The following is a 19,184-nucleotide window of genomic DNA, read 5'->3' as shown; positions in this document are numbered from 1 at the left end:
CCAAGCTTGTGTCTATTGCCTCTTGTCCTTTCACTTTCCACCTAAAGCACATGCAAAGGCTGTGTGCACGTTTTTGTCAAACTGCCCTTAGCTCTGGATGCTGGGGGGTTTCACAGCCTTGGGGTAGCTGTGGCCATTGATATCTTATGTGAGACCAAACCCCGGTGGCCTCTGAGACAGGTAAACGTGCTCCTTGTGATTGTAAGGCCTGTAAGGAGGGGTTGTACGGGGTAGGGCCGGTTATTTTGTGCTAAGGGCCTCGAGGACCTCCGTGCAGAGGGGCTATTTCGAAGGTGGGTGTCTCAAAATGTTTCGGGAATAAAATATTGCTGAGCAAATACACTAAGTCCTTGCAAGGACGGGCAAACTGTCTTACCCCAGGACTTTTTGTGGTCCTTTGATTTGCAGCGAGAACGATCACAAGTGTGATTATAAGCCCGGGAGATTTTGCTGTGGTTGGGGTGAGTTTGGAGAGGATTAGGGGAGCCCTCTTGATGCTGCTGCTGCTGTTCCAGCGCACAGATTTCCCGTAGCGGGGCATACGGCTTCCTGTCCTGTTTGCTGTGGTTTTCTCTTGGGCTCTGCACCAGTTTTTCCATCGTCTGTGATTACTTTCCGTTTTTCCCGTCGTTGGGCAGTGGGGACTGTGCCTGCAGGCTGCAGCTGACTTCTTTCCTCTTGGACTGCCTCTCATGGTCTGTGCCCGTGTGTGCCTCCTCTTTGGGAGGGGAGGAGAGTTCCCCTCCCTTTCCTTGTAAAACGCCCTCTCCAGGATGCTCCAGTAGGAGCTGGTGGGAGGGAGGGAGTTCTGACTGCACTGAAATGTCATAAAAAAAAAAAAAGGGAAAAAAAAATAAGGCAACTGACAGAAGAGAGAACTTGTCCTCAGATTCCTGCTTTATGCCGCAGCGTAAACCAAGTCTCTGAAAGTGCTGTGAGAGCTGGAAGGAGGCAGAAATGAAGTTCAGAGGCGCGGTAAGCTTTATTGAACTCTTCTGATATTTTTGCAGTTTTGAGATGCGTACCTAGTCAGAAGAAGGGAAATAAAGGTTCCAGGGTTTCAGCAGGAAAATGAAATGTTTGTGCCGGCTTTGTGAAAGGCGCTTCAGTCGGAAAGTTACGCGAAAGTGGTTGAAATAGGGGGAAAAAAACAGCAGGAGACAGATGTTTGGAGGTGGAAGCCAAGGTGGGAGTTCAGAAAGTGGGAAGAGAGGGGGGCGAGCGGCGCGCTGCTCCAGGGGAGAAGAAAGGGTGGAGCTTTCGCTTGGGTGGAAGGGGCATGAACGGACCCTGAGGGTGGTGGGCACAGGTTGTGTCCTACCCAGGGACACCCGGCTTCTTTCTCTGTACTCTCACCCCAGAGAAGGGCAGGAAATACCTGCTTAAGGACTCATTGCCACTCAGTTCCTCCAGGGTGTATTTACTTCAGCAAAACTTTGTCCATGTTTTAGCAGCAACCAGGAAGCCCGGGTCTGTGTACTGCATTGCAGAACTACCGAGAGCTTAGAAAAAGGAGCGTGTGGCAAAAGCTTGAGAGGATTAGGATCGTTGCTTGGAAAAAGATGAATAAGAGAGGAGAAAAAACGACGTACACAATACTGCGACAGTGAGGGCAGACCGTGAGCTTCTGTTCTCTGTGGTGTGACACAGGAAGAGGGACGTTCAGCTAAGTTAAAGCTGTCAGATAGATGTACAGATTATTTTCATGCAACGCATAGCTGTGCCACAGAATTCACTGCCAGGGGAAGATGTCGAGGTCAAGAATGAGGGAACGTTATAAAAAAAGACCGTATGCGGCGTTTGGGCTGGGTAAGAATGTCCAAAGCTTTAATTGGTAAAGTCACTAAATTTAGGAAGAGAAAGTTTGAAAACGACCCGTCTCGAGGTTTAAACAACTCTCTAACTGTTGAACCAGGGTGTCCCATCCCTGCTCAATCTAGAAATCCTTGCATCTTTTCCCAAATAGTTTAGTGTTGACCGCTGCCTGAGAAGCAGTCGTGGAGACAAAGGGAAGCACAGAGCTCGCGGAGGACCTGCCAAGCTACTTCCAACAGCAGGGTATTTGGATTTCTCCTGGCATGGAGGAGCCAGCAAACCTGTGTCCAGCAGTGGATATAGAAAAAGGCATTTTAGGTGCAATACATGCGAGCGTGATAGCAGCGATGTTGTCTAGGGTGGTGGTTGATATTCTCCGAGAGAACATGTGGGTGTGGAAGTGCCCTTCTCGTGCACCGGGAATGCACTGGAGTGCGCCTGCTGTTTGGAAAGTTTTACTATCTTTGCAAGCCTTAATGGTCTGAAATGGCTGTGTGGGGTGTGTGGAATCCAGCGCAGAAGGTGGGAACCGGGAACGTCTAGTGCGGGGAAGGGCAGAGCGCAGCAAGAATAACAGTGTGAGTCACGCCGTGTTGGTAGCGAGATGCAAGGATGTGCGCGCTTAGAGGGGACTGCAGCAGCGGTTAGAAAAAGAACAAGGAGTGGGGCCACGGGGGCAGCACCCCATCGCTGCGAGCTGGGAGGCGAGGGAAGCCAGTCCTTGCCATCTGAAGGCCAGGGTTTGAGCTTCTGCTCCCCTCTCACCTGCTCTGTCTGAGCTAAGTCAAGGCAAAACTGAGCTGAAAGTGTTGTGGGAAGGCAGAGATCCGAATTTTGGTTCTTGACGTTTGTCATCTGTTTGTCTTCTGCGGCTGCTGTAGGATGCACAGGCCTGAGCTCGCAGGTGGTACTGCTAGGTGTGCTGCTATCAGCAGCATCTCTGAGCTACCAGCAGCTTGTGCCACCTGGTCAGGAGCAAAAACGTCAGCTCCCTAAATACAGAAATTCAGTGTATTCACTTCTCTAGCCTTTGTGATTTTTCTGGTTTGCCTCATTCATTTTTCTTGCTATTTTATATTGAGCTTGTTTATTGAAATATCAGCATCCCTTCTGAGGGGTGAACAGTTTTTCTTTCCTTCAGATCAGTTCTTAAAATTGCTTTTGTCTTTTCACTAACAATTGATTCTCTTTTTCCTAACCCCACCCCCCCGCCAAAAAAAAGAGTATCATCCAGAAAATATAATTATATAAAATATAATTAAAATATAATATAAATATAATCACGCAACAAACAATATTACCTGCTTCCCATGCAAATCTCCATGGCTTCCTTTGCTTTATGGTCCATCATTATTTGCATTTCTAATTTACATATGAGCTCCTTAGATAGATTCTTACTATTCTAAATATTGCAAGTGTCAAATGTCATTGATTAATATATTAAGAGCAATAATTAACTGCAGCAACATCCACACCCTGCGTTATTATTTTTCAAAGATTAAATTTTTGCTCTCACAGTTTTAACTCCCCATGACCTACATGCATTTAATAGATACTTAAAATATACAGACAGTGTGATTACATTGCTCGCATTTCCCATTCTGCTTTCATTTCAGGGTGGGAGATTAAATGGCTCTGTAGCTTGGAAACTGGGGGAGACAGAACTTAGGGATAACTACCTTCTAGGCAGTTTGCTAACAGATGTAAGACCAAATCTTTGCAAGAGCAAAATAAGCTTGCTTCCCCTATATTTCTGATTATTTTATGTTTTAATGTATTCCAGCTTGTCTCTACATAAAATATGGAAGACTTCAAAATAAATACAGGAACTAGTCAAGGAAGTGGCACTTGTCTCTCCTTAATATCATTTTGGAATAGTGTATTCTATAGTTAAATCCGTTCAATATGTGTTTTAGGATCAGGAGGGAAGTATCAGAGAGGGAGAACCATGTTTCTAGCACAGGCAAAGTGCTCCCTGACTCCAGACATTCCTTTGTTGGTGATGGAGTGCTCTGAAAGAAGCCAGAATCAAAAAAATCGTTCTGCTATAAATGGTCCTTGAGTGGCAGCAGCTGACATGGTAACTTCTTTGCAAAGTTGTTCCCTTTTTCTCTACTAGTCCATGTCCTCAGAGTTTTTATCTGTTCTTGATCTCATTCAGTCTGAGCATCCTGATTTGTCTCAAGTTGCCTGCTCCAAACAGCTTACCACTTCGTGGGAAATATGGCACTCGTCATTGGGATTCCAAAAAAAAAAAAGAATGTTTGATTATTAAACAAGCCCAATACATGAGATGTGTCCCATATAAATTCTTGCTTGAGCTCAGGTAGCTTCAGAAAGGGCAGGCAAATCCACGTGTTTGTTTGAAGAGGATTTTTACATGAGCCATGGGGCTGTCTGTCAGGGAACCCTCTCTCCACCCCAGCTGTTGACTAACAGAGTGTTGTGTGTCCGAAATGCGTGGCTGATTTTCAGGGTGGCAAAAGGTTGGAGAGCACCAAGTGGCTGCACTTCGATCTGTTGGGGTTTCACTAGCAGGCAGCAAGTGCTTGACTAAGATCCCTTAGTTCAGATCCACCTTAGCTGCTTTCATTACTGCTTTCTCAACATAAAAGGAAGGAAAAGCTATTCCATTCCGCACCTCAGGAATTGAGGCCCTGGATAAAATAGTTGATTTTTGTCTGCTCTGCAGTCTAGCCCATGCCCTGTCCAAACCCTTTCCCAGGCTGTAGAGTAGAGTAGAAATTGGAGAATTTTATTTTCCTTCCTGCAGCTTTGGCATGACACTGAAGAATGTTACACAACCCAGGAGACAAATGTGCTTTAACTGCCACCTCTCCACAAGAAGTTCGTTATTGGTTTGAACTTCTTATTGTCCTCTAGAATCTAATCTGAATTTCCCCTCCCACTCGCATTTGGTCCTTGCCAGTTCTTCCGTTCCCGGCTTTGTAACTATTTCTGGAACCTGCAGATCAATCATCTTTCTCTTGATACCGAGATAAAAGATGCCTGACTCTTTCCATGTGGCACCAGCTTCCTGCAGTCAGCGTACCACAAGTCTTCTGCTCTGCTGAATGGATGCGAGCTCGTTTGTGACAATGCATCATCAGAGGAAAATATTACAAACGTACTTTATAGATTTAGAAGCAGAACTCTCATTTTTGTTGTGCGACTTTTCTTTCTAAATCAGGTGATGATAAAGCTTCCCTGCTCCATGTAAGACCATTCGCTTTGAGAGCTCCAGGTGTTTTCGCACGCGTCGCTCAGGGATGCTCCAGGAAGAAGTCAGCAGCACTTGTGTGTCTGGAATTGCTGTGTCAATACTGACCACTCAGTTACCCCTCTGGGAATCAAGGCTAGGAAATTTTGGTATAAAAGACTCCTTCCTACACACATGTTGGGATATTGTCTATTGCACAGCCGTGGACCAGCTCGTGAACAAAGCAGTGGTGGGAGTTACTTGCTCAGTTCATGTCGGCCCTGGGCTCCTGTGCTGGTGGCAAAGAGTTGCCCTCTCTCTTCTTCCTTCACAAAAGAAAAATTCCCCAGATGTGCTCAGACTGACTGAGTGACTCAAGTGCTTTGGAACTTGTTGTGCGGAGTTCAGAAAGCCTTGGGTTTTGTTTTCGAGGTGTATTGGATCTCCAAGTCCTGAGCAGAGGAAAGTCTTTATCATGCTTTTGGCACTTCGCACAGTTTAAAAGTAAAATATTTGTTTACACCTTCGCAATACTGTGTCAGGATTTACAAACTCAGTAACTTTTGTACTCCTAGGAGCCGTTCATAAGGGTATTTTCTGGTCTTGTTGACTCTGTTGCATGAATACAAAGAAAGGCTGGAACATCAGCCAAAATAAACCTGGCTCTGCAGGCTGCATTGAGCAGCACCAATTCACACCAGCTGAAAGTCTCTCCCAAAATGTAATCACACGGAAGAAAAAGGCATGTGGAAGTAGCACTGCTTTGGTAATTGCACTGGCTCGGTCCCACCATTCAGGAGTGACGGCTTTTCCTTTCCTGGCAGCGAGCCACTGTTGTGCTGACAGCTCTGGAGAAGAGATTAAAAGCAAGGAGTGGGTTAAAATAGTGTGGGAATGAGTCCCTTGGAGCTGTACCTCGGGATGGGCTCAAGAAATGCAGTGGCCACGGTCAGCTTGTGTTCTCCCGAGCAGGAGTGACCATTAGGATGGTGATTTTAGGGAGGAAAGATGAGTTTGAAAGAGAAGGCAGCGGCACTCCTAAGCCCACAGGCACCAACAGGCACCAAGATCAGGTGGAGATTGCTCAGATTTTTGCAGTTCCCTGCTTGCAGCCCATGCTGGGTGTGAGAGGCCCAAGGTAAGGCATTACCATGGTATATCCCACAAAGGCAGGGATCCTTAGCCTCGTCCTTCTTTTGAGTCCTGTAGGCAGGGTGAGGATATGTGTGGCTGAGGTGACCTAGCTACATGTTACTGTCGGGCATCTGTGCTCCCTTTCCTTCTTGCCCTGAGTCTGACACTCACCTGATCCCAGGGTAAGATGATTCAGCTCAGGAGTTGACAGAAAACTGCCAGGTTCTTTTCATCTGCTTATTGTTTTGCAGGTTTATGGTTTATTGTTGTATTGGTTTTCATCGCTTCAGCTCAGAGGCAGGTAATCGCTTGCGTTAACACGTGCCACGAAGGCAAAATCCAAAGGAGGGGATGCTCTCCTTTTGGTGGTGGTGAGCCGTTAGGCTGTAACTTGCCTCTCAGATAGTTTCACAAGCAGATGAAAATGGCCTAAACTGGCCCTGCTGCTGAAATGCTTCCTCCTGTCAGCTGTGTGAGTGATTACATGTGGAGCTAGAGTGGGAAAATGACCTAGACTAAAATAATTTACAAAAAATCTGCGTTGATGTTATTTTTGGTCAGATTTCCAGTCTAGCATATTGCACAAGTGCTAGAGCCAGTTGCACAGAGGGCAGGTGGGGCAGCCCCTTTTGCCTGCGTTCTCACTGTGAGAGCGGCTCGGCTCCCTCTGTGCTCTTTTAGGAAAACTGATTTTCACAAAGAAAGCCCCAGTCAAGCCCTCACAGCCTATATTCTCCTAATTACCTGGAATACTTGCTCCCTACCACAGGGCTTTCAGAATTGTCCAAGCTGATCTCTTGCATAGCACAGGCCACAGGATGTTGTAAATGAGCAGTACGTCAGCCAGAGGTGTTTTGGCAGAGATAAATCTATCTATTAAAAGCAAGTCATGCTGCAAAGGTGCTAAGGGAGTGAGTCCTGTTGCTGCTTTAAGTTAATTAGCTTCGCTGTGACATTCTTTTAACTCCCAGCCAGCGTTTTCTAGCATTAATTTACAGCCACCCGATTTGATGTCTGCCTGCTAACATAAAATAACTAACATTTTAGTTATTTTTATGTTGTGCCTCACTGTCATACTCATCATTCAGTAGGAATATACGGTCATCTTTGTGACTGTATTCCCAATGTAGTGTCATCTTTGTCCACTTTCTTCCTTCTGCATGACTGTTCTATTTCCATTTTTAAAAAGAATTGATTTTTATCCCCCTCAACACGGCATCTGTTGAAGTTAATGGTAGTGAAATGGTTAATGTAGACATTTTAAGTTGGTGGTAGGCTTGGACCTAAGCAATAAAGCAAACGATCAGATGGTGGCACAGAGGAGCACGTGGTTTGTGACTGACGTATTGTATTTGCATTGAACTTAGCCTTGGGAGGGTACAGCACTGCCTAAATTCTGGAGAATCTGACTGTATCATGGGGAGAACATAACCTGGTCATGTTTAATTATTGCTGGAAAGTTGCATTTAGTTGTTTTTTTTAATGGACCGAAAATTTGGGGTATTAATTTTCTTCTCACTGAAAGAGGTTGAACTTCAACGAGAGGAAAAAAGCATGGAGCAAACTGACAGCTTCTTAGGCTTAAATGCCTGTCCCGAAGGAGGCGGCCGAAGTACAGTGTTCTGTGTTGGAAGTGGGATGGATTTGCTTCTTCCTTAGGCTGGATGCCTACAGCTGGGATCGGTTTGTCCCGAGCTTGAGGGAGTGGCTGATGAAAGAGCTGCTGAAACTGCTAAGTGACGTTTTCTGTGAAAGTCTTCAGGATTATATAAACTTGGATTAACTGTGCGAGGGTGGAAGTTTCTCCTCAGTCATTTTTTTGAGGCAGCTGTTTTAAAACTGTATTCGTAAGCTCAGCCACTTGCAAACTACTGATTTTCTTCCGTTACTGCCTTTGTTCCCATTACCTTGTCCGAAAGCTGCTCCAGAATTACACGGCTATGATATAAGCCTTCTAATTCCTAGGCAGAGTTTATTTGTATGTGGTTTATCCCTGTTTGTTTTGCCAGTGATGTCCTCTATCTCACCACCTTTCTTCTCCAGGGCTTACACCTTTCCTTTTTGCCTTGACAAAGAGGGTAGAAAAAAGCTAACAAAACACTTTGCTGAAGGCATGGAGGAATTGGTTTGGAAGGTTTGGACGTTTAAAAAGGATTACTTATGACAGTACCTGCAGAATTCTCCCAAACTTGGCCTTTCAGAGCTTACAAATCAGGCCTTCCAGACTATGAGACCAACTTAAAACAAAATAAAAAGGAAAATTAGAATGGTGTTTCTCTGTGATACGGTTTGAGCCATTAAGGTGGATCTGGATTTGGGATTTCCTAGTAGCAACTTGTAGGAGCTAATTTTTCTTTTTGAAAGCTGCTAGTTTCATGCAATGACTTATGCCCAGGCATTTGGCTTTCAGGAAAGAAGCCAATTATAACTTGCATAATTTGGCAAAACTTCTTTTGTAAATGATTGGTAAGTCTAACCAACTGCAAGCTGAGGGAATTTGCACCTATTTGAGCCCAAATTTATACTTCAGTGAGTCTTCCCTTTATTACTACTTAACAAACCTTAAGCTAAGATTTCTTCTGACCAAGGTTGTTTTTATTTTTTTTTCCCTGCACGCCATCAGTCCCTGTGCTCTGACCACTATTATATCTTGAGAAGGAGCAGAAAGGAACTACCTGGCAACGTGAGTCAGCAAAAATCATCTACATCATTGTGCAGGGTTTTCGGGCTGGAGGACAGTGTTTCAACAGCGGTCCAGCATTCCTGGTGTGTAAAACTCCTACAGGAGAGGGTGACTGGGTGTTGCTGTTATTGCATGAGCCCGTTCAGGAACAAGCTCCAATGGCATTTGTGCCAGTGATGGGAATATCCCAACAAGAGATCCTCTGAAAGGCAGTAGTGCTTTAGGGAAATGATTTAAGAGAAGGGTGCCTGCTGTGAGGAGTTTGCAGAGTAAGAAGAATTTAAGAATACCATAAGAAAACGCAGACAGATGTGAGGCAAATCGTTTAATACGTTGTATCTCGTCTCTGATTTCTGTATTGTCTCTCGTCGTCGTTGCCTCGTACATCGTCTGTCTGTCGGGTCTAATTGCATTTAATATAAATTTTCCCTGCAAGTAGTGACTGAGTCACTCATGCACATTTCCTCCCCCTGTTTTAGTATGTGAGGTTGAATGAAGTAAGAAGTCAGCAGACCCATGTTTTCCAAAGATGGCTGTGTCTGAACCACATCACAGTGAAGATGTAACCTTTAAAAGAGTGTCAGGAGTAGAAGTTGCTTGATATGTGGGATAGATGTTAGTGTCACAGTCTAAATTCATAGCAGTGGCATGGGATGCCGAAGCGCCCCTTTCTGTTACTACTGAATTTTCCCAGAATTTCCCATTGGGTATCTTGCTAAAGCTTTTAAATTGGTCAGTAATGTGAAGCCGTTTGCTCATGAGATGAATCATCGTTAGTCATAAAAGATTCCTTATGACTTCCCGTTATGAGAGAAAAGGAACAGCAGAGAGGAGAGCACTTTTCAGTCTCACTCCTGCTGAAGGATGCCTGGGAAAGGAAATCCTACTTTTATTCTCTTTATGTAAAATGCTTGTTTTATTAATTGATTTACTTAAAGCGGTTGGAAATTTAGCAATAACTTTTCCCTAATGCTGGCTTGTCTTCCATCAAAACAATTATAAACTAACTGATAAAGTGTTAGTATACATGATCTAACGTTTTCAACAGTAGAAGGGTTATTCTAATGTCCTCTCCTATTTATAGGTTGTCCATGATTAATTGTGGTTAATCATTCTTATGGACTCAGTGAGCTGCACAGAAAACCACACGTCCCAACCTTCCTCTGCTTTTGGTTGCAGGGAGCAGGGAGTAACGGTGTTCGTTTGACCATGGAGAGCGCTCTGACAGCCCGCGACCGTGTGGGGGTGCAGGATTTTGTCCTGCTGGAGAACTTCACCAGTGAAGCAGCGTTCATTGAAAATCTGCGTAAGCGCTTCAAGGAGAATCTCATCTATGTGAGTAACAGAGGGGCAGAAACCAAAGTCTTCACAAGTGACCTGAATTTGGGTATTTGATACAGCAGGCATACCATACTTTGTTCAGCAGTTGTAGGGATTCGGAGACGATGGTATCAGCTTGAATAGACCATGGTTGATCATCTCAGAACTAGTCTGGGACAGGGTAATGTTAATGCATGTAAGGGCCTCTTTTGCAGTGATCCAGTTGAGGTCTACTGGCATTTACTGGTCCTTCCAGCACTGAAAAGCCAACTTACACCACTTTCTACTCACACCACGTTCTTCCATTTCATGAACTCACTCTGTGGTGGACTTTCAGCAACCCCAGGCTCGAACCTAATCCCGGATAGTATATGAGAAATAATCCGGTGTTCTTGCTTGTTAGAAGCACAAAAACCATGCGTAGGTGCTGTTTATCCAGCAAGGATGAGGGGTCTAGCGTAACTCCTGCAATGTCATACTACATGAGGAGGTCGCTTCTTCAGCACCGTTGGCTCTTTGGAGGCCCTTAGCAGCATCCCCTGCTGCAGGCAGGGCTTGTCAACCACAGGAGCTTTCTGAGCAACTCTGGGCTCTCAGAGAATCCGCTGCTAGTCCTTATGTAACCTCTTCATTTTGTGCTTTCTTTTTCAGACGTACATTGGCTCGGTTTTGGTGTCTGTTAATCCATACAAGGAACTGGAAATCTACAGTAAACAGAACATGGAGCGATACCGCGGTGTCAGCTTCTATGAAGTTTCTCCTCACCTGTGAGTGGCCTGTGGGTAAACAGCGTAGTTTGTGCCATTCCCACACCGACGTGTGCAGTAATGTCATGTGAAAGCAAGCAAATAGGACTTGTCCCAGATAATGCCCTAAAAATCATAGGGATATAAAGGATCTTTTAGAGGGTGTGGTGTACGGCTCTTTCTATTCCTGTTTCTCTCTCCAAAGAGGATGAGTTGCCTTTGCAAGAGCAGTATTTGGAAAGGGAGGTGGTTCCTTCCTGGCTGGAGGAACAGAGCTGCTTACCCAGCCCTGGCAGGACAGGAGTTCATTGTTCCAAGGTTACTTGGGGTCTGCATGTCCGGATCGTGAGTTTCCCCTGCTGCTACATCGCTCATTCAGCATAACGCTAACTAGGGGAAAGAGTATGTATATATGTGCAGTGGTTTCTTTCCTACCTCTCCTGTTACTGCCTGACCAATATTTATCTGGTATTTCCCCTGTTGCTATGATACCATGAGCCTTGTTGGAACAAGGAATGTATTTATTTACATGGTCTGGCGTGGTGAGCATTCCCAATTTCCCATTTGAAAAAAAAAAGTAAAAAAAAGTTTGTGGTTTGAAAGTTATTTTTGAAAGCATTTGAATTTTTTTGTCAGACTGAAAGAGAAAGATGACTGGGAGCTGAGGACGTTTGGCTCAAAAATGCTTTCTTTCAGCGCCAAGGGCCAAATTCTGAGCACTTCTTGAAGGCTTTTTTTTGTGTGTGTGTTTTCTTTTTTTTTTTTCAAGAGGTCTTGGAAGAGCAGATGATATTATTTTTGAGCAAACTATTTGGATTGTTTCTTATTACTGGCACATAACCCAAAAGAGTAAGCAAAACAGAATGCGCTATGAGCACAGAGGGGGAGAGAAACGCCATTACTTGGGAAAGTCTGAATATTTGAAGTTGTATTTGTTAGGGTAAAAATGTGATTTTTGCAGTGTTTCAGGCTTCTTTTGTGGATCTACATGAGAGATGGTTAGACCAGAAAACCCCAGAATTCAAATCTGCTAAGTTTTCCCCTTGATCGAGATGCGTCAGCACATTCTGTTTATGTGTGGATGCCCTAAATAAGAGAGGCCTTCCCCCAAAAAGTAATCAGCAGTAGCTCAAATCAGCATCAGGCAGTTCCTGATGAAGCAACGGAGGTGGTGCAGAGGTAGCAGCTCATGCCTCAGGCTTCATCACTTTGGCTTGTGATCTAGGCGCTCTTACTGGCTCCTTTGTCATGGGATGATAACTTTGTGACTCCCTGGAAAATTGTTGGGACTGTGGCTACCTTTTTATATGTGTGCAGTAAGCGCAGGACTGAGCACGATGGCAATGCTAATGTGTGGCGTGGAGGGCTAGGCAGCTCTGCTTTAATTTCTGTGAGTGCTACACAAAATGATTTAAATCACAAAGTAGCTGATTATTTCCTAAGCTGTTTTCTTCCTTGTTGTAACTAGTCCCAGGAGAAATTGTAAAATGTGCAGCTCGTAAGTAAAAACCCTTGAGAGCTGTGATACCAAACACCAGTGCTGCTCCAACTGGAAAAAGAGTGTTCTTTGTTAACTGTTGTTAGCATCCCATTAAAAAACATTATATCATTTGATTATTTATGCATTTTAAAATATTCTGCAGAGCACTGAAATTATCTGTAGCATGGTACTCACTGCTTCTTCTTTTATAGTATTTCGGGTGTCTTTTTTTGCTATTTCTCTTATTCTAAGCTGATTCTAGAAAGTTTTGCTACTACAGTGTCAAAAGAGTTTAAGCTTGGCCTGAGCACAGGGTTCTCTGGGAAGCGCATCACATGTAGTCATTCAAAGGAGAAAATGGAGCCCTGTGGTCTTGAAACGCAGCATACTTCCCAGGGTGCTGTGTCACATCCTGTCCTATTTATAGCCTGCCGCGGGGCTCGGAGATGGTGACTGCAAATGAGACAGTGAACGTCTTTAAGTAAAGGGGATTCTGCAAGTGGTGTGCATGACTGTTAGCGTTCTGCTTCCAGTACCATAAACTCTCTCAGTAAAGACATGCAATCCAGAGGCAGTTCATAAAATTTAAATGGAATTTATATTTATTCAACTATTTTGCTTTCAAAATACTCCAGAGACAGAGTTTGGATGGGAAGAGAAGGACTTGATGAATTTAGTAGGGTAAGTGTGCAGTTGTGTTGCTAGGTAGCTCAGCGGTGTTGCCTTAGCACCAGGTATTAATAGACTTGAGGAGGCCATGGCTGTTATTTTGGTGTGATCATTTTTAATTAATTTTACAGCACGAGAATAAAAAAAAAAAAAAGTAGAAGAAGAAGAAGCAAAACCCAATAATTATTAAAAGGATGTCAAGTGTATGAATTGTATGAAGACAGGGTATGTGCTTGATAACCACGTGTAGGACAGCTGAGGATTTTATTACTGAGGTGTTACGTGAGTGTATTTTGAAGGGCTAATGTTTCTCTTTCCTCTTATCACCTCCCATTGCATCTGGTCCTTCTTCTTCTCTCTTCTTCCATAAGCACTTGCCACCAATGTTTGTCAAACTCATCCTCCTGCTCTCTGGTGTTGTAAAAGTGTGTGATTCTGGGTAAAAGAACCTGTCTGGTCTACTGTGTGGAGGAAAATAGGAGAGAGAGAAAAAGAAATGAAGGAAGAAGCAGGAGTTGAAGCACAGCAACAGTAAACCCTGGTTGTACGCAGGCAGGAGGAGGCGTCTGGTGTTTTGGGTAGTGCTTGGCCTAAGCTGGATGGTTGCTTAATGCAGCCTGCTGGATGTTTTAGCAGTCTGTTCTGGCGTAATCCAGTTCTTTTTATAATCTGAGAGAAGCTACAAGAGGTTGGTTGGGCTATTCAGGAGCCATGTAATGGGAGCCACCCAGATAGCAAAGTGCAGTTGTGACCTTCTGTGTCATCACTTAAAAGATAATCTAGAATAAAGATCAATGGAAAACAAGAAATTTCCTGAATGTAAAGCTTTTTTATCCTGTGTACCAATGTCAAGAAATCATGTATATTTAGAAAATTAAGTTTATCTGCACCAAGTAGTCTTTTTTTTTACAGAAAACATTCTCACCTGAGTAGGTGAAATGGTCAGGGAGAGCAAATGGCTCAGCTCTTTCCCCTTTCATAGCTTTCCATATTCACTGTGAAATGCTTTAAATAACATGCAGACCTTTTCCAAAAGAATAGTTTTTAAGGGAATTTAGCTTGTTAGATTTATGTTATCACCCTGCAGAAACTTGGCCCAGTGGTTAAGATGTACACAGAGATGTCTGAAAGCGTTCACAGCAATCTCTCACAGCAATATGCTCTTATCCAACGCATGGCCACACATTTCTTTTTGAGGTGTCTCTGCTAGGAGTTTGCGTTACGGGATAGTCTCAGCTGAGGAGTCTCTGCCCTTCACTTGTGGAAACAAACTAATGCCTGGTTGTCGTTGTTCCGTAGCTACGCTATCGCAGACAATTCGTACCGTTCTCTGCGCATGGAGAGGAAGGATCAGTGCATTCTGATATCCGGGGAGAGCGGGGCTGGCAAAACGGAGGCCACCAAGAAGATCCTGCAGTACTACGCGGTGACCTGCCCAGCCAGTCAGCAGGTTGAGACGGTGAAGGACCGCCTGTTACAATCCAACCCTGTCCTGGAGGTAATTCTAGAGTCTGCAGCACTGAAGCTTGACATTGAGTCATAGCAGCAGTACTCACATTTTCCGGCTGAGGGGGTGGAGGCAGCTGGACCCTACTGGGCATGATTAAGCTGTCTGTGCAGCGTGGATAGTGTATCCTGGGAACACAGGTTCACACCGGGTGGGCGGATCGTTTGTACTGCACACAGGGGAATCCCAGTGTGCTTCCAAGCCAAAGAAATGGTCATCTGCTGCCAAACTCACTTGGCCCTTTCCTGTCCACCAGGAGCAATTCAGAAGTGGCCAGACTGCAGGGGAGAGAGAGGCATTTGAAGCGGGAAGAGTCCTGGTGTGCTGCATAAGTTTGCAAAGCCAGAAGTTGACACATCTCCTGTGGTCAGCTCTGCCCTCTGATAAATGCATTTGTGGGTGCATTTTCTAGTGCTGTGGTGTCCTCTAGTGTCCAGTCCTGAGCTTTCTTTGTAGTTCCCTTTAATATTTCCGTTCCACTCAAATCTGTGCAGAGCAGGAAAAGGTGTGCTCCCCATGAATGGGAAAACCCTGACAGGCCTAGGCCTGTTAGGTTAGTGCCCGCTGTGAGCAGAGCTGTGGATTCCTGCAAGCAAATAGCTGTGATGAAAGAGGAAGCTTTGAAAAGATTGTCAGACATGACATATGCTGTCAGCAGTGAATTGGCCTTAAAATAAATTTGCTGGGAGGGTGGAATTGTTTTTAGGGGCATGTTTCATTTGCAATACTTGCACTTGGTATAAAGACCATCATTAGTATTTTGGGTGGTAATCTGTTTCCTTCTTGCTTTCCCGTGCAAAAAGGACAAACCAAAACTTTAATGGCCTTAAGTAGACAACTGGCATCTTCACCAAAATGTATATAAATAACGTCATTTGATACTGATTTATTTTTCTCTAATCATTTCTCATTTCAGGCCTTCGGAAATGCGAAAACCCTTCGGAATGATAACTCCAGCCGATTTGGGAAATACATGGACGTGCAGTTTGATTACAGGGTAACGTCAAATCTGTTTTATACTTCAGAACGGGTCCCAGTCATAACAGATCTCTGTTGCCTATGCTTTCTTGTATTGATGTGTGCATAGAGCGCACATTCCCTTGCTGACCATGTGAGCAGTCTGGGAGCAAAGTTTGGTTCCAGAGGTTTTTATGGAACACGCTTTCCTTTCTTTCTCCCCTCATCCCTCTATATAGTAAGAGTGAAATTAAGTCCTCTTATTTCTGAGGTGTATGTGCACTGTGAAATGGATACTCCCAAACTAACTCCGCATTAGTCAGCTGTGGACTGAAAATAATCTCTGTCCTCAGTAACTTTACATAGTGTTTGTTTCAATTCTGATTCAAACTGCCCCACGCTAGGAAGATGAACGTAATGCAAGAACCGAGTAGCTAGATGTATCGTAGTCCTTTAAACTTCTCAGTACGTAATTCCTCCACACTCACAGTTTTGTTGTTTTTCATTTGTGTTGAATCCCTTCTGAGAAGGAAGAATACACAAGTCAGGATATCATTCAATACATGCTGTAGCCATGTTCTATATAATTGTGTATTATTTTCACTTGATAGCTCATTTCATGTATGCTTCAAAACTCAAATTGATGTGTATACGCCATGATATATCTTGTAATACAAAGTAACAAAGGATTTCTGCCTTTCGTAGTCAATCATTTTGTGATTGCATGTCTTTGAACAGACTGCCAAAGAAGCAGAAATATTTTCCTCTCTGTTGATAAACTATTTCAATGTATCTGGTTTGATTTAGGGCGCTCCTGTTGGGGGCCACATCTTGAACTACCTCCTGGAGAAATCTCGAGTTGTGCACCAAAATCATGGCGAGAGGAATTTCCACATTTTCTACCAGCTGCTAGAAGGAGGGGAAGAAGACTTACTGCGAAGGCTAGGCCTTGAAAAGAACCCGCAACAGTATCACTATTTAGTAAAGGTGTGTATTAACTAATAATTCTTAAGATATTTGCTATATTTTAGGACAAATTTATTCCCAGTTGACTTTATATCTTTATTCCCTTGCTTCAAAAATAACACTGAGATAGCTCCTATGAAAAGAAACATATGGCAGAAGTGCATTGAGCATGAGTAATATACCTTTGATAATGATATACTTGTTCATTTCAAACTGTGTATTTTTAGGGTCACTGTGCAAGGGTCAGTTCCATAAATGATAAAAATGATTGGAAGATTGTGCGAAGAGCCTTGTCCATTATAAGCTTCAATGACAATGAGGTGGAGGTAAGACTTGTTTGACAGCACAGCTGATTTTCCCTCTCTTGAGAATTTTTCTGCTTTGATTTATTTCTAACCAAATGCAGCCTTTAGAGTGCATGTGTTCCCTGCAAAAATCGTGAAAGAAAATACAAAATGAGCGTTTGCTCAGTGTGTTAACTAACACAAAAATCTCACTGCTGTTTCATTCTGTATCTGTTCCTGATTTCTGCCTGTTGCTTCCATCGTAGGACTTGCTGAGCATCGTGGCTAGTGTTCTGCATCTGGGGAATGTGCAGTTTGCTGCAGATGAGCAAGGAAATGCTCAGGTCACTACGGAGAATCAGATTAAATATCTGGCTAGGGTGAGTATTGCCAGTTAGAGACATATTACATTAAAGATGAATTAGTGTGGTTTACTTATTTTGAACTTGTTACTATTATATCATTTTAGAAGATGATTTAGAAGTTGTCAAAAATGTACTTTTATTTGACGTAAATACAGTGCAAATATTAACATTAAAACATTTTTGATGACAACTTCTTTATTTACCACTTTATCCACCACTGACTTAAGGTTTTTGCCTTCAGGCAGTGGGATAGGAATAGACCCACTCTGGAGACGAGTTTTGAAGAAGAGTTCTCATGGCTTTGCTCAGTCAGTTCTTTGTGCCAGAGAAGTCAAACGAAACTGTTATGTCACACAGCAAAAAGGAGTTGGTGTGCAGAAGGAAATGGAATGATTGACATTGCAAAAAGGCTTGCAGTGTGAATGGGAAACACAGGGTTGTTTCACTGGACTGTAATTTTGGGGACTAGCCTTTCTGATCTCTTTAAAACCAGTACTGATGAATTGAACGTACTGCTTCATAAATAAATTTAACATTCTACTGCTTTGCAGCTTCTAGCGGTTGAGGGCTCTGTTCTGCGAGATGCGCTGATCCACAAGAAGATCATAGCGAAAGGGGAAGAGGTAAGAACATGAATTGGGATCTGGGAGGCACATGGAAATTAAATCCAACTAGTGCAATACCATCAGCTCTATATTAACAGTAAGCCAGGGAAACTTAATCTGTCAATGGAATGGCTGTTGAATGACTTTTTTTTTTCTCCTTTTGTATGCAGTTAATCAGTCCCCTGAACCTGGAGCAGGCAGCCTATGCAAGGGATGCACTTGCAAAAGCAATATATGGACGCACTTTCTCCTGGCTGGTGAACAAGGTTAACAAGTCTCTTGCTTACAAGGTAAACAAATCTGTTGTTTGTTGATACACAACCAAGTGTGAAAGGCAGTTTCAAATCTTTAAGCTGCAACACAAAATCGTTGCATGCTTTACAGTGATTTCCAAGTTAATTTGTTTTCCACTAAGAAGAGAGTAAGGAGAATATGCTGTAACTAAATGGAGAAGATCCAGTGATGGATTGTAGCTGTAACTGACTGTGTGACTGCATACAAACACTTACTTTTTGCCCTATTGCAGGAAGGAGAGTTTCCAGGCTGGAGAAGTACAACAGTTCTAGGATTGCTCGATATTTATGGATTTGAGGTTTTCCAGCACAACAGGTTTGTATTCATTAGTGTCTTTGGGTTTTGAGTAAGCTGTGCATGTCTCCATTATAGTGTTTTTTCTCCACTGTGAAATAAGACGTTATTCCATCTCTGTTTCTTTTAGTAAGAGAAAGAGATGATGTTTCGGCTTTAGGAAATCAGCTGAAAAACTAGTATTGGCAGATCTTCTAACACTTTGGGCATTCAGATAATATTTAGCATTTACACCTATTTATGTTCCTGGTATTTTAGAGACTGATGTCTTTTGGGGGCATATTCATGTGCTAGCTTGAACCATGCCTTTCATAGAATCATAGAATGGGGTGGGTTAAAGATCATCTAATTCCAATGCCCCTGCAAGGGCGATGCCTTCCACTAGACCAGGTTGCTCAAAGCCCCATCCAGTCTGTCCTTGAGCACTTCCAGGGATGGGGCATCCACCATTTCTCTGGGCAGCCTGTACCAGTGGTCACCACCCTCTGAGTAAAGTATTTCTTCCTTTGTCCAGCTCTCTGGCACAGTTGTGGCTGTTGTTCTGGCATCTTTATGTGGTGTTATGAATGGGAAAACACAGCTGTAGAGCAGTGTATAGGATTATGTCAGAGTCTGGAACCTAACTCTGGCAGATAGCAATGAACCTAGACTCTGAATCTGTAGTTTTTCTCAGTGTTACACTCTTCATGTCTGTTTTTCCATCCTTTTGGAACTCTTTCATGAGATGCACTAAATAATGAATTCAATAAATATAGATTCACTAAATAATTCACCGTATCTCTCACATTTTTCTTGATTACACATAGATATATTAATGCTACTGTCCTCTGATTATAGCTTATTTTGTCATACAGTATTAATGATTA

At 43.4% G+C, this 19,184-nt stretch overlaps 1 protein-coding gene across 6 annotated transcripts in view; it reads left to right on the top strand.

Annotated features, from left to right (window-relative positions):
- Positions 1-19,184, top strand: part of MYO1C (myosin IC) — a 55,399-nt gene that overhangs the window by 23,619 nt on the left and 12,596 nt on the right. For 3 of the 6 annotated variants that reach the window (XM_048068016.2, XM_048068017.2, XM_066979895.1), the window contains 10 exons: positions 10,011-10,166; positions 10,803-10,918; positions 14,346-14,544; positions 15,470-15,550; positions 16,318-16,497; positions 16,704-16,802; positions 17,027-17,140; positions 17,677-17,748; positions 17,901-18,020; positions 18,257-18,339. In XM_048068016.2, coding sequence (XP_047923973.2) covers positions 10,041-10,166; positions 10,803-10,918; positions 14,346-14,544; positions 15,470-15,550; positions 16,318-16,497; positions 16,704-16,802; positions 17,027-17,140; positions 17,677-17,748; positions 17,901-18,020; positions 18,257-18,339 — 1,190 coding nt within the window. In that variant the 5' untranslated portion in view covers positions 10,011-10,040. Of the gene's footprint in view, positions 1-792; positions 976-8,771; positions 8,915-10,010; positions 10,167-10,802; positions 10,919-14,345; positions 14,545-15,469; positions 15,551-16,317; positions 16,498-16,703; positions 16,803-17,026; positions 17,141-17,676; positions 17,749-17,900; positions 18,021-18,256; positions 18,340-19,184 lie in introns of those variants that run through there. The other 3 variants (XM_013189856.3, XM_013189858.3, XM_013189859.3) reach the window with 3 other exon arrangements.

This window comes from Anser cygnoides, chromosome 18 (genome assembly GCF_040182565.1).
Source record: "Anser cygnoides isolate HZ-2024a breed goose chromosome 18, Taihu_goose_T2T_genome, whole genome shotgun sequence".
NCBI lineage: Eukaryota > Metazoa > Chordata > Aves > Anseriformes > Anatidae > Anser > Anser cygnoides.
The sequence above is the reverse complement of the archived record's forward strand: the minus strand, read 5'-3'. Positions and strand labels throughout refer to the sequence as shown.